The 15074-nt window shown below is 33.7% G+C and overlaps 1 protein-coding gene across 1 annotated transcript; it reads right to left on the reverse strand.

Annotated features, from left to right (window-relative positions):
• Positions 1–11507: 11507 nt before the first annotated feature.
• Positions 11508–13977, reverse strand: LOC106069567 (5' exonuclease Apollo-like). The gene is given in 4 exon segments (XM_056023392.1): positions 11508–11875; positions 13140–13774; positions 13825–13914; positions 13916–13977. Coding segments are annotated over 4 exon segments (1155 nt in total).
• Between the last annotated feature and the right edge of the window lie 1097 nt (positions 13978–15074).

Consider the following 15074-nt stretch of genomic DNA (forward strand, 5'->3'; position numbering starts at 1 on the left):
TAGAATTTTACCACTATAGAATCTAGATTCGACCTAGAGTCTAATATTTGGTATAGATCTAAGGTACTCGCGTACCAAGAAAAAAAAATTAAGTGCGAACTAAGAATTTTTTTTTCTTTCCGTGTAAAAAAAAAAAACATAGTAGGCTAAATTATTATTTATTTATTCTGGACATTACAGTTCATTACATGAATCCGAACAACTTGCTGTTTTTTTTTTTTTTTTTTTTTTGTTGTTGTTGTTGTTGTTGTTTTTTTGCGGGGGGGGGGCGGAGGGTTGTCATTACATCTTTATTTTGATATTTAATATGAAACTATATTGCATGGGCGTAGCCAGGATTTTTTTTTTTTTTTGGGGGGGGGGGGGATTTTTTTTATCCCACCCCCCAGAAAAAAAAAAAATATATATATATGTTTGTATGGATGGATGTGTGTGTATGTGTACATAATTAATATTTATTACATTCTGACCCTTCATTCTTTTGGAAGACGTTTATTGTGCCCAAGAATAGGTTTTTCCTGGAGTGAAAAAACGGTAGACTCCTCGCCCTTGCCAGCAAGGGGTCTGGGGTCATTATTTTGCTATTAAAAAGTTTTATTTCAAAAACCTAAGGTGCCATTCTTACTGACTTACACCCTCCTTTTGGATGGCTTTTTTAAAAGTTTAAAACCCCTCAAGATAGTTTTGAGTTTAAAATCCCCTTACATAGCGTTTTAAGGTTATTATTATTTCTAAAGCAAACTACAGTCACCAAATTCTATGACCGTAGCTAAATGTGGTTTTGAATTTAAAAAAAAATAAAACAACTCCAGATATATTTTAGTTTAAAATCCCCCAACAGATGATTTTGACGATAAAACTTCCCGTTTCGGTATAACATCTAAAGCAAAATAGTTACCTAATTCCAAGATCGTAGTCAAGGAAAGTTACACATGTCTACCAGTGGCTTGGCTCCATTAATAAAGTGCAATGAAATTGAAAAACACTAAATGTGGCTCTACAAAGATGGCTAAGACGGATTTTAGGAGTCAGTTATAGAGATCGGGTCTAAATCAAGGGAGTCGACCCCTTAGTAAGGTTGTGACAGAGCGTCGCATGAGGTTTGCAGGGTATGTTCTCCGACAAAAAGAATTACGCATAATAAGAGTTGCGATGACATCCTAGTACAACTTGGCGCCACACTTTTATGGAGATCCTCAGAGCAGGTGGGAAGAGGCTACAGACATTGCCAGTGACAGATTTTTGTGGAAACAGCTTGCCAGCCAATGCGCCGAACGGCGCTGGAGGGTCTAAGTCAGTAAGAATAGCACATAAGGTTTTTGAAATAAAACTTTTTAATAGCAAAATAATGCACTGTAGGTACCTCAGAATATGCATTTAGTTGGCTATCAAAACCAGAAATAGTGCTTAGCGGCGGGGCTCCGCCCCGCGCCTGGGGAGCTCTCAGCGAACTCCCCAGACCCCTTGCTCCAAGGGCGTGGAGTCGACAATTTTTTCACTAACTCCAGAAAGAACCTATTCAAGGGCACAATAAACGTCTTCCAAAAGAATGAAGGGTCAGAATGTAATAAAGATTAACTATGTACACACACACGTCCATTAGTATATATATAATTTTTTTCTGGGAGGGGGGGGGGTACGGGGGGGGGGAGAAAAAAATCACCCCCCCCCCCAAAAAATAATTCTGGCTACGCCCATGATATATATATATATATAAATGAAATGCTATAAGAACTCAGTGTACCAATGTCCATGATCCCTCGTCAGCTTTCTTGTATTGATAAACACATTTTTAGTCTAAGTAGGCCATGTGATATAGTGGATTTTTTTCCTTGGACGTCATATGGAATGAATTTTTTTAATGAAATGCTATAAGAATTAGGCGCATCAATGTTTATTAAACCTCGCCAACTTTCTCGTATGAAAAAGACATACTAGCTATATCTGGTATATGTATACGAGTATAGTCTATATCGGCTCTGGTAACTGAGTGTCGCTCTAGTCTCTTAGCCATGGTTTGCGGTGGGGGAGGTTCACCCGTAATAGAATAGGCAGATGGCGCTGCAGATAACATCCGCCGATTTATTGGAGCTGTCGTTTTTATGCAATGGACGCTCTCATATTGCGGCGTGAGGGGGAAATGAGGCTGCAGAAGTCCTTGCAAGAGAGAGGGCGTTGGCAGCCAATCAACTCGAAACACCAAACACGTCTCTAAAAGTTACTGGTTGAAGTCCTGTGAGGAATCTGACAGAGCTCGTGGTGTCTGGCAATGTATGCGTCACCCACATCGCGACGATCGGTGGTGACGCTTGAGGTCAGACCAAGCAATCATTGCGCAGTGAAGAAGGGACGTTGCCCGGTTCTGTCCGAATTATGACTCCCGATGCCATCACCGTGGAGAGAGCGTCAAAACAGTGTCGCATACATTGTACGAGTGTCCCCAGATCCGGGAGCTAAGGGGGGGGGGCGTGTCTGGACAGTCACCCGACTTGTGTGGGGGCTACGAGGGATTACGCGGTACGTCCCAGTTTCTTGCAGAGCACTACGGGAGGACTAGTCCTTCCTTTCTTTTTGTGTTCATAAATAATTTTTACACACAAAAACACGTATTAAGTCAATTATGGTTACGTATAACTAAAAAAAAAAGAGATTGTTTTTATATAATATCTATAAAAGCATGTTACACGCCAGGCATTGCAATAGCAAGTTACAAAAAGAGTTTCAATAGTGCTTAAAAAAAAAGAAGGGCTTAAATCTTTCGATAGGTTTGCTCCGAAGAAAAATATTGGGTTAAAATTATTTCGCCATTTCCATTCAATACACGCATTGGCACCATATTTATTCATAACATCCTGTGCTCTGACTGTAAACCACCCCTTTCGCTTTTCTATGTATAAAGAACGCCCATTGAATAACCTTTTAATCCAATATCATATAAGCCAATGTCTCCAATAGATTGTGAATCCCTTGTATGGGCAATCAAACAAAATGCATATGGTGGCACAGATGGGGGTAGTGATGTGAGTGTAGTCAACCGACGCAAATCGCCCCAGGCCAGCGCTAGACGAGCGGTCAACCGTGACGAGTTACGACGGTCAGCCGAGACGAGTGTCAACACGGCGGTTCGGGAAGGATTTACGGCGGTCCGGGAAGGATCGCCGTCGTGAACAGAGCACAGGAGCGTCACGAGAGTTGTAGTCATCTGACCACCTAGAAACGTCGAGCGGCGTTCTGTCCGGTTCGAGAAGGCCAGTAGGGACCCTATATAAGAGCGGAGGTGTCGCAGTCAAGACGGTTCACGGCAGGGGTTCAGAGCCCGGTTCACTACAGTCCGGTCGACTACAGCACAGTTCAGCGGTGTGGTTCTGTACGGAGCATTACGACGGTTCAGTGCGGAGTACTGTCAAGTACAGTTGAGACGACTGGCGTCTTGATCTTGGTCTGCGATCGAGTCCGACACAACGAGCCTAGTGTGTGAAGTCAGTCCTGAACTGTTGAACCCAGTGCAAGCCCGGAACGAGACGGAGAGGCCAGTGCAAGAGTTGATACTGCGGAACGGTGTTATCGGAGAGATATTTGTACAGTGTACGTGTTGCCAATTGTACAGTATTGGCGGTTATTTATTCAACTATTAAAGTGTTACGTTACTTTAGAGCCCTGAGTTGTCAAGTTCTTTAAGTTGGTGGTGTATGGTGCAGTTTGCAGAGAGCCTGGATAGTGAGATTCGTAACACTATCTATACATTTCTATATGCAATATCATATCTATACATTTCATTTTCCCGCAGTATAATTTTATCTTTCTCTAAAATAATTTATAGCTAAGAAATTTCAATATATAAATACAATAGCATGTTTGTCTAGATGTATAAACAATCATAACATTCTTTCAAACACAACAATTAATAATTAAGATATAAAAGAAATAATGCATCATATTTATTTAGACTTTTCTCATCATAATCCAATAGTTCCCTTTACCAATATTATCACGTGCAGTTTTTGCCTTAACAGGTATTAAACATTAAGCATAAAACAACACTATCCAATACATATTGTACCCACTAGGGTTCAACAATAGGCCTATATATAATAATGATAATTTTAATAATAATTTAATAATTGTATTTATAAAGCGCTGTTAACAAACAAAACGTAGGCTCAAGACGCTGTAATAACATTACAAAGACAAACATGAGAGCTAAAATGACAACCAAATCTAAAAAAGTTTTAAACAGGTAGGTCTTTATGTTCTTCTTGAAAGTAGTGTGGTATTTATATAGGCCTACATTATTCGTATTCATGTCCATCCAGAATCATCTACATCATAATTCATACAAATCTTGACGTTTTGCTTTGACATTATGTTTACAATTTTCTGTAATATAGTAAGATTAGTAGACTTAATATTTCTGTCCACTTGACTTCGAATTGCATTACCTCAATACAAAACTCAAGCAACAATGAGTAAAGTCATCATTGCAGTGTATCCCTTCTCTATTCACATATTTATGTAGCCTTAATATTATGTTCGCACCTCCTTTTTTCTCTTTCCCTACTTATTGTACAGACTACAGACGTTACTTCAAAAAAGAAGATAATTACGTTATAAGAATTTCAGGGGTCAATCTAGTCATACATGTTGATCAGATGACTTAAGCTCTTCTGCTAAAGTTGTTGGTTTTCTTGGCTGGTTAAGGCAAACCATTTCATTCACTTTGTGCATATCACCCATTTCTGGTCACTATGTTGCATTATCCGCCTGTGTTGTTTCCAATATTTACTTGCCTTTTTTTTTCCACTTTACAGTTTCTCTTATAAAACTCTCCACCACTGTGATGTCATTTCCGTTCAATACAAGCATTCACACCATTTTTGATTTACACAATGGCCACTCTGACCGTAACATTGAAAGACGGTAATGGAGATCGTGCTTAAAAATAATTATGGAGCTCTCACAATTACAGTACCATACTGAAAGAGATGAGTTTGGAGCTATTTGATTTTTTTAAAATCTGTACAAACGGCATTTATATGACCCTGTATGACTTTGAAGCTCATTAAAAAAATTAGAGCACATCAAAAAGGATACGTATTCATGAACAAATTCCGGCTGCAAAATATTGCAATAAGCAATTATAATATAAACAAAAATTTAATCCATCCTATTGGTATGTACAGATGATATGTAAAACATTTATATTAGTATTTTTCATAATATTGTAACAATTCTACTTAGTACAGATATATGATAAATACCATTAAAAAATTTCCCCTCAAAAGCCCAATGGGTCACTCTTGAACCAATGATTTTAAAGGGTAATTAATAATAAATGGATAACAAATTAAAATCAAATACACATGTCCATTAAATAAAAACTTTAGATACATATTAATAAAAGAAAGATTGTGTATTCTTATTTTTGCATAGGGGCATATACTCTACTATACTGTAATAAGGAAATTGTAATAGTTAGTTCTCTTACCTCCATAGACAGAACTCTGGGCTTAATAAAATTATAGTCAATTTAATAATTAATGAAGTGATTTTTCTGACATTTTAATTAAATGTGTTGTGACACAAGTTTATTGTAGGAAGTTTCAGCTCGATACAATAAAAAAATTGAGTTGTCTAAATAAATTATTCATTTTTAGCGGCCCCCGTAAGGGGAAAAAGCCGCTATTAGGTTTGTGCAAAATGTCCGTCTGTAAGTCTGTCCGTCTGTCCGTCTGTCCGTCTGTCACACTCAGATCTCGAAAACTAGAAGAGATAGGAAAAATATTATTTCATCATTAAATCCGGCTTGAAAAGTTTAGGTGCAACGGCTACTTTTGGTTTTCTAAAAGCAAACCGTTTAATTTATAAAATTAATTATGCAAGCGATTTTTTCATAAAAATACACCAATTCTAAAACAATTACGTAAATGTAAGGGAGGCAATGTTACAATATGCTAACAAAGATGAACGATTTTTGTGTATTTTCAGTATCACTAAGTCAAATATATTTTTAAAATGTACAGGAAATGTTTACAAATACAAATAATAGTTAAAGACGTTTTTTCTGGTCAACTAGCTGCTAAAATTAAAAGAAAACATTTCTGTTTGTTTATAAAGGCTAATAATGCACTTTGTATGTAAATATCACGCACATTTTTTTAAATGGACTTTTTATGCAGCGATTTTCGTGCAGTAGCGTAACGTCGCAACATGATCAGGTGCTAAACCAATTCCTTAAACTTTTTTAAAAAATCAGATTTTATTTATTTTTTGTTTAGTGCCCCCATCCGAATAAAAGAAGATTATTTTTGTGCGTTTTGTCTGTTAATCGGTCTGTCCGTCACGATTAGATTAAAAAAACTAGAACTCTAAAAGCTATTGAAAATCTGATTTACACTTTAATGTTCCTCCCGTAACATCTCAATAGTTTTAAGTATCTAAAAATTGATTGTTCCGGATTTTTTTGTGCAAAACTAATCAACCCCAACAAATGTTTGTTTGCTCTTCTAATTTATATTACATTCAATTTCCATGCTTAAACGTTGCAAAAACACATTATCAATAATATGTTGTTCCATTTTTTTATGTAAATAGCATATTAATGCTAAATCAAAATCTCTATACTGACTTATATTTCATTAAGTGTAAAAATGTTCCGGATATTGTTTTATAAAACATAAATTTTGCCTAATGATTGTTTGAAATCGCATAATTTACTAATATTACACTTATATTATTTGACAATGCGTCACTATAATTTGGTTATCAATATCAAATTGTTCCGTATTTTCATCTTTAAACAAATTTTAAAAATATCGACAATAGGTTGTTCGGGGCTTTAAAAAAAAGTAATTTACTAGAATTGATTACTGAAAATTACTTTTTAGACATTTAATTTTCTTGCTAAAACATAACATAGAAGTTTTGTAATCGATAAAGAAAGTTCCGGATTTTGTTTCTTACAAATCGTCGCCAGAAATTTTCGAATTTATTTAAAAATCTACTAACGCCAAATAATTGTTTGAACTCCCTCTTCTAATTAATAAACAAATAATCTTCTCATTTACGAAATAATGTTTTTACGGATTTTTATGAAAAATATTTTAACTCACTACTCTCTTACAGTACATTTAACTTTCTACCTAAAACATTAAAAAATCTAATTATCGTTAATATTATGTTCCGATTTTTAAGGAAAACAGAATCCAAACACCAAAGTAAGGTATGAAAATCTCTCCACGTGGCTGTAGTACATCTAATTTTTATACGAGACCATCCAAAAAATTTAATTAACGGTATTACATTTATCTGAAATTCTCTTTTTCTTTTACTATTTATACAAACATCCGGAACAATCTATTATATAAACTTTTCAATTGTGTTCATACCTAAAAATTATTGCGATGTTTTGAAACGTAAAATAAAGGTTAATCAATTTTTAATAACTTTTAGTTGTTATTTTTATATCAAGATAACGGACAGACCGACTGACAGACAAAACGCAAAAACAATGTGGCTTTGATCCTTTTTAAATAATATCAATTAGAACTCAGTGCACCAATGTCTATGAACCCTCGTTAAATATCTCGTGTAAATAAAGACATTTTTTTTTTATGGTACCGGTACTAGCCTATTGTGAGGTAATGGAATTTTTTTTCTTTGACGTCATATGAATGGACTCTTTAAATGTAATGTTAAAAGAACGCACTCGGTGCACCAATGTCTATTAACCCTCGAAAAAATTGCCTGTATTAATGAAAACATATTTTAGTCTAACTAAGCCGTGTGACGTAGTGTTTTTTTTTCCTTTGACGTCACATGGAATGAATTCTTTAAATGAAATGCTAAAAGAACGCACTCGGTGCACCAATGTCTATGAACACTCGAGAAATGGCTCGTGTTGATAAAGGTGATTTTTAGTCTAGCTAGGCCTTGTGACGTAGTGTTTTGTTTTCCTTTGACGTCATATGGAATGAATTCTTTAAATGAAATGCTTAAAGAACGCACTCGGTGCACCAAAGTCTATGAACACTCGATAAAAGGCTCTTATAGATGAAGGCGATTTTTAGTCTAGCTAGGCCGTGTGACGTAGTGTTTTTTTTTTCCCTCTGACGTTATATGGAATTAATTCTTCAAATGAAATGAAAAAAGAACTCGGTATAGTAATGTTTATTAAGCCTCGTTATGCGACTCGCGTTTAAAAAAGGAATGATATCTTGATTTAGATCTAATCTAGATTTTTTAAACTAGATCTAGATTTTTATTACAGTAGGCCTATATCTAGATCTGGATTTATATTCTAATTAAAATTATTTTAGAGTCTAGATCTAGAATTTCTAGATCTAGTTTAGACTAAAATAGACTAGATTAAGATGTAGAATTTCAATTTCTAAACTTAAAGTGTAAAAAAAAAGTGTAGATTTTCATTTCCAAACGTTTTGATCAATATTGTAATGTTTTAATATACTAAAACTAATCTACTATTTTTTTATTAAATTTAAATTTACGGCAAATGAATCTTTGAAACATTATTACTTTTGACCATCGGATGGCTGCCTGGTCGTGCGGTTTGCGCGCTGGACTGTCGTTCAGATTTATGGATGGCCCAGGGTTCAAACCCTGCCCGCTCCCATCCCCCGTCGTCCTGCGGGAGGTTTGGACTAGGAAGTAATTATCTTCAACTCTGAAGGAACATCCGAAACGTGTAAAACATTTTACATCAAAATTAAATCACCTCTTGAATATTATTTGCGAATAGGCAGATCCGACAGGGATCCGACTTCGACGGGGGCCGCCTCTGAGTTTGTGTAACACAAACTCTCTTTGTAATCTTGTTTTCTTTTAGACTACCAAAGAGTAAGTTAATTGTAGGAATTATATATACATATGGTAATGACCTTAATTGATCCCATATATCTGGGATAAGTGCAGTGTTTCACATGACTACACAAATCCAGTTGCAACCTGCATATTTTTCATCATCTCGTGCTGACAAAGCCGTTGTCCGCCAGCGGGCTATATAAATATATATTATGTTACAACTTTAAGAATACACAACATTTACAATTTAAGACTTCAACAATTTTATTGTCTTTTGCTGGTATAACAAAAAAAAAACAGATAATAGAAAATAGTGCTACTGTAATATATGTGACAGTCAAGATCAATCAGTATTATTAAAAAAATGCATTTGTTATTTTGTGTAACAAAAAATGCAATATAACAAAATGCAAAATAACAAAGAGAGTTTTGATTTTCACACAAATTCTAAGGCAGTAGTAACATTTTATTTATAAATTTTTCAAAAAAAATTTTTTAGAATTATTTTGCTCTAATTTATAGCAAAAATTCTTTCTCATTATTAATAGTAGTACACACGCAGGGGCGGACTGGCTATATGGGCATTTAGGCTAATGCCCGGTGGGACTGTAGGCCCTACTCAAATGGGCCTAAAAGGTCTCATGAATGCCACTATGTCACGCATAAAATTGTTAAAGGTTTTATAATATTCTCATATAAGAGGCTTTATGAGCGTCAAGTTAAATTAATCTTTTACAGACTACAATGTAATACTAATTAAATCTAACACATTTTCTAAAATAATGTAATAGCCTACATCCGTAGACAGTGCTATTAGTAGGCTTCATCCTTTAGGGCTAACAAACATAGCGATTCAAAAGCAACATAAGTCCTATATTTCTTTTAAAGATATAAAGTGTTATAGAGTATGCATACAGTTATCGATACATCATAAACAAACAAAAAATAATGATTTTGAGAACAGATAGGCCTATAATTGGAGGCCCATCATATGATATACAATTTACGAAATGTACTGTATAGAAATGCCTGGGCCGATTTTGACATCCAGTCCGCCCATGTATACACTATTTGTATTTTAAGTAATAATTTTAAAAAATTATGAATTTGTGTGAAAAGGGGGATTTGCATGTTTAATTTTAAAATAAAAGGATTCACTTTCAGAAGACCAAAAGTAGTCATTTTTATCACATTACAAAATATGGTGAAAGAATTCAAGAGCACTTTTATTTATTGAGATTTAAACATTACAAATATATATTGAGATTTAAACATTACAAATATATATTGAGATTTAAACATTACAAATATATCACACTAAACTCACAGTTGCTTTTTTTCGTTTCAGTGGTTGCTACAATTGTTAAGAAAAAATTAAAATTAAAATATATGTTTTTTTCTATTTTATACAGTATTTGAGATTCTAAAACAGTTATACTTATTTTTTTCATTTTTTGTTTCAGTGGCGTTGTGCTTATTTATTTCAATTTTGACAGCTCTATTTTAATTGCGAACTTTGAAATGCTATTTAGAATCCCCAGTACTAATGGTTGCATTAGAGAAAAATAAAATGGATGTTATGTTTGCAACATAGCATGGCTGTTACCATCTGCTGAATGGGCCAGCTTAGTCATTCAAGGAACCCAATGCTGATCTCTGAGCTGGTCTTTGAAGTGCTTATGAAAGTCTTTTCTGAAACACATTTAAGCTCACACAAAATAATGACTTTGTCATACTGTTATACCTCACATACTGTCAAACGTTGTCACACCTGGCACAAGAGCCACGTAGTCAGGAAACCACTGCATAGTAGGAATGGATATTTATTAAAAAAGAAAACTTGGGTCTAGATTTGCTGAACTTTAGTTGCACTTTTGTGTAATTTAATTATGCTATCCAAATACGTTTGAAAACTACTGTTAATAATGACCAAAAAATGCAACATTGAGCAAAATCAAAGATCAGAAAAATGCACCAAGAAAAAAAGTAGGGAGAAGAAGGGAATGAAGGCCTGCCATCAAATTATTCTTCTTAATTTATATTTTAATTTTTCTTTTAAAGAAAACATTATCAGACTATATATAAGATAAATAAATAATTAATTAAGTGTGACCATAATAAGAATTATATATTGTGCATCATGCTTTTTTTTCTCAGAATATGATTGATAACATAAGTTACTACCAAAATCCTGCAAATGAGTAATTCGTTCTGTTGCAACTGTATTTAGTGTCAAACCATGTAGGCTACAAGACATGATTTTGAATCCTCCTGTTCATCATTATCAGCAGTACACTCATTTGTAGCATCATCACTTTCCAAAGTCAGATCAATTATCAAACTACATGAAGTTGAGGGTTTGAATGTATGAAATTCTCTCTTCCAAGAGCCATGGACATCCTTAACATCCTTACCATCAATATTACCAGACCCATTAGATGAACGTTTAGGTTTTTTACAGTCCAGTGATTCAGGAAAGAAATATTTTTGAGAACTTCTGTTGTCAGACAAATCACATGGATTGCGACAAGTATTTTGAGCAGCCTGCTCGATTGATATATATTTTTTAGCTTTCAAGTCAATAGGAGAATGATCCATTGTTACACTGTTTTTTACAAATGTTTTTTTATCTTCAGAGATGATCACCTTTTTATCTGTTAAACCACTTGGTTGATCTACTAATGATTCTATTAAAGTTCAGAGTCTTCACAATAAACAACCCCCTTTGCTGGGGGTTTGCTTCTGCGCGTGAGCTTTTTCCCCTTCACTATGGCTGATGTATTATAGCCTATACCTCCTAATAGTATCTGTGTTTCTGAATGACTACTAAACTGATTAGTAGCATTAGCACTAACAGCATGTGGTTGAGAAAGGTAGGCATCAAAGCAAGACATGTTAAATCTATCTTTAGTTCCTGTGACTATAGGAACAACCTTGCTAGGTCTGAGTGCATACACAAACTGAACAAGTTCAGTGTAGCTACAGTGATCAGAATATGGCACTATGTACAGATTGGGATTCTTCATCGTATTTTCTGAGCAACCTGAAAAGAATGATCAATTGTTCGGTTTTAAATCAAAGTGCACTAAAGAAGAAGTACAATACTAAAATAAACAGGTCATATTAAAAACAAATAGATTTGCCATTGTGATTGTAAGAAGGCAGTTGTTTTTGTAAGTAAAATAAACGGTATTATTGTCAATTAACTTTTTTTTAAATTTTGTCCTTGCATGCAACTAATTTCTAGGCGTATAAAGCCACTGTGTGCTACAATATGTGACCCTCATTCTTAATGTGCTTAATCATTATAGTCTTTTATAGATATTATTAATTAGGATGGCTGCCGGGTCGTGCGGTTTGAGCGCTGGACTGTCGTTTGAACTTATCGATGGTCCCGGGTTCAAACCTTGCCCGCTCCCATCACCCGTCTTCATGCGGGAGGTTTGGACTAGGAAGTAAACTATCTTCAACTCTGAAGGAACATTCGAAAAATTTACTACATATATATACCAAAAAGGATACAAATTTATTTAATATAAGCAGCATCAGCACAAAAACACACAATGCTAGATGATAAAGATGGTATCTTATTGTAGCAGAAAGCCAACAAAATACACCAGAGGAAATATTGCATTAAAAGATTATCTAAGCCTTTTCTTGACATGTTGAATTACCCAAAGGTTTTAGACTTTGATCTAGATTAATTGGAATTTTAGTAGGCCTAATAGGCCTACATTTTAAAATTTAGTTCTTCAAATCACTTTTTATTTCAAAGAAGAGATCTAAAAGATTACCTAACAATAGTAAAAAAAAAAGTCACTTATATAAAAAAGGTTTTCTGCTCTAATATGTTTTGCACCTTTTTTTTTTTTTTTTTTTAATTCTAAATATAGGTATGTTTAGATTAAGATCATATAAACTAGGCCTATAGGAAAATATTTTTGAAGGCGATTTAGATTACATTCACTGTGACTTGACATTGCTCATAATGTGATGTCAAAGAAAAAAAAAAAGAATAATTGTGTAAGAAAAATATATAAAACAAAGTTGTTGTTTTTTTTATGAATCAAAGAGTTTAAAAATCTATATATATTTATTTCTTATTGACTAGTCTAAATTTAATATAGGCCTACATTGTATATAAAGTTACTGAAGCATTATTACAGTTGTCCTTTAATGAAATCCTCAGTTAAATAATTAAATATATGGCTTAGTGTTTTTCTTCTTCTTACCTTTTTGTTATTGCAAAATAATTTTTTGATGAATCAGCCGGTAATTTTTTTTTCATCCTTAGAAATTTAAAAATAAGAAATTAAGCCTACCTGCAAAAATTGCTGTTGGAATAATGCCGATCGTTGGTGAATGATTGTTCAAATCCCTTAAAGTTTGGTACAACTTTCTCTTAGAAACAACAGTCAATCTAGAGGTTTTCTCACCCATAGAAGTTATAAATACATTGGTTTTAAAGAGTAGATTACACAATTTATATCTTTCACATGAAACTGTAATTGTTTCATTCAAATGGACGCCCAAGCGAACTAGTAGAGTCTCTTTGCCTGTTTTGTCAAGACCAATAGCAACATTATGGCTGGGATGTTTTTGTATTATGTCTAAAATCTGATTAAAGCAATCATCTTGGCTCGGGAAAACACAATGAGGGCTACAGAATGTGTTGTCTAAATAGAGTAAGTCCACTTGCCCAGAAAGTTTCTTTGCCTGTTCAATTATGTCATCAGACAGCTTGAAGTCGCCGGTGTACAGCACATTGCCAAAGCTGCCCTCAAAATACAATATAATAGAACCTGGACAATGGTTGGCATCAAAAGCGGTCACAGTGAAGGTAGAGTTCTGTATGCGAGAAAGAGAGATTGGCACAATCGTGCTCTGGTTCAATGGCAATATATTTATAAGTTCTTTCTTGACCTCAAACCTTTCCACTAACAATTGGGCTATAAGCATGAAAGTAGCGCTATATAAAAGCTATATATATATATATATATATATATTTCTGAACAGTAGACTGGCTTCTGCCATGTTGATGTCAACCCATCAGTATGATCATCGTGAATATGGATTAGGAAATGTACATACATATATGCAGTCTCTTTTTTCCCATTTATCTATTGCTATATGAGTGTTTTGAATTATATGACCATTCATTCTAAAAACCTAAAAAGAAATGCACAAGAAAAAAAAATTCAAATGCAAATATGAAAATATAGATCTATACTTTTTTATGAGATTTAAGCAGTTAATATTTAGAATTACATGTTTAATGTGAGAAAGCGCTCCACGAAATTCTAAAATTAACAAAAATTGATAAATAGCTGTAAGAAAAGTTATATACAATGATCTAAATTGTGAATATGTGTGTTTTATTGTATTAAATTTTGTATCATGAAGTACCGTATGTTCCTAAATATTTTACATTTAAATCTAGTCAATGCAAAGTTCAATAAGGATCAAAACATAAAGTAATTTTTTATTCTTTGATTTTGTTCAAAGCCAAAGTATAATACCTACTTGATATTGACGACATTGTGGCGAACTAGCTGGGTAGTTGAAGGCAACATAGGTGGTATAAAAAAACAAACACAATTCTAAATATCCCTTTCTTTTATTTTATTACCAACACCAAAACCTATCTAGCTAACTTGAACACTCATTTGTACAACTCTGCTGTATGTACATGATCTGCCTCTCATTTACTTGGTCACTCCAACTTTTCTTGTTCATTCACAAATAAATTTATTGTGTAAATACTGATAAACTATATAATTAATATAGGCTATCTTTTTAGGTAAAGTTTTAATCAATGTAATTAACTTAACTCCTTTCAAGTCTTTCTTAATTTATGACAGTAGGCCTTCTGTTATAATCACCTCAAGAAAACAAGTAATATCAACATTGCCCATTTCAATAACTGTTGCCTAATAGATTCCATTTCCAGTAAACAGAAAAAAAAATGAAATTACCAAAAATAAAGGGACAAGGAACACTGAAATTATTAGAAAGACCTCAGTAAAAGGTAAAGAAACTTATTTAAAAAGAAAAAGAAGGCATATTATATCTCTTATCCAAATTATTAAAAAGGATGTATATGAGAGCTTGCGCTCCCAGAGCTAGTTTTATATGCAATTTTAGCTATTTTTTTAAATGTATTTTTGTTGTATAGGTTAGAGCTATTTTTATATATTTTATTTTTATAGGTTAGTGTCAGATTTTATAGTTGTACTTCCGCATATTTATATAGGCTA

Source organism: Biomphalaria glabrata, chromosome 3 (genome assembly GCF_947242115.1).
Source record: "Biomphalaria glabrata chromosome 3, xgBioGlab47.1, whole genome shotgun sequence".
NCBI lineage: Eukaryota > Metazoa > Mollusca > Gastropoda > Planorbidae > Biomphalaria > Biomphalaria glabrata.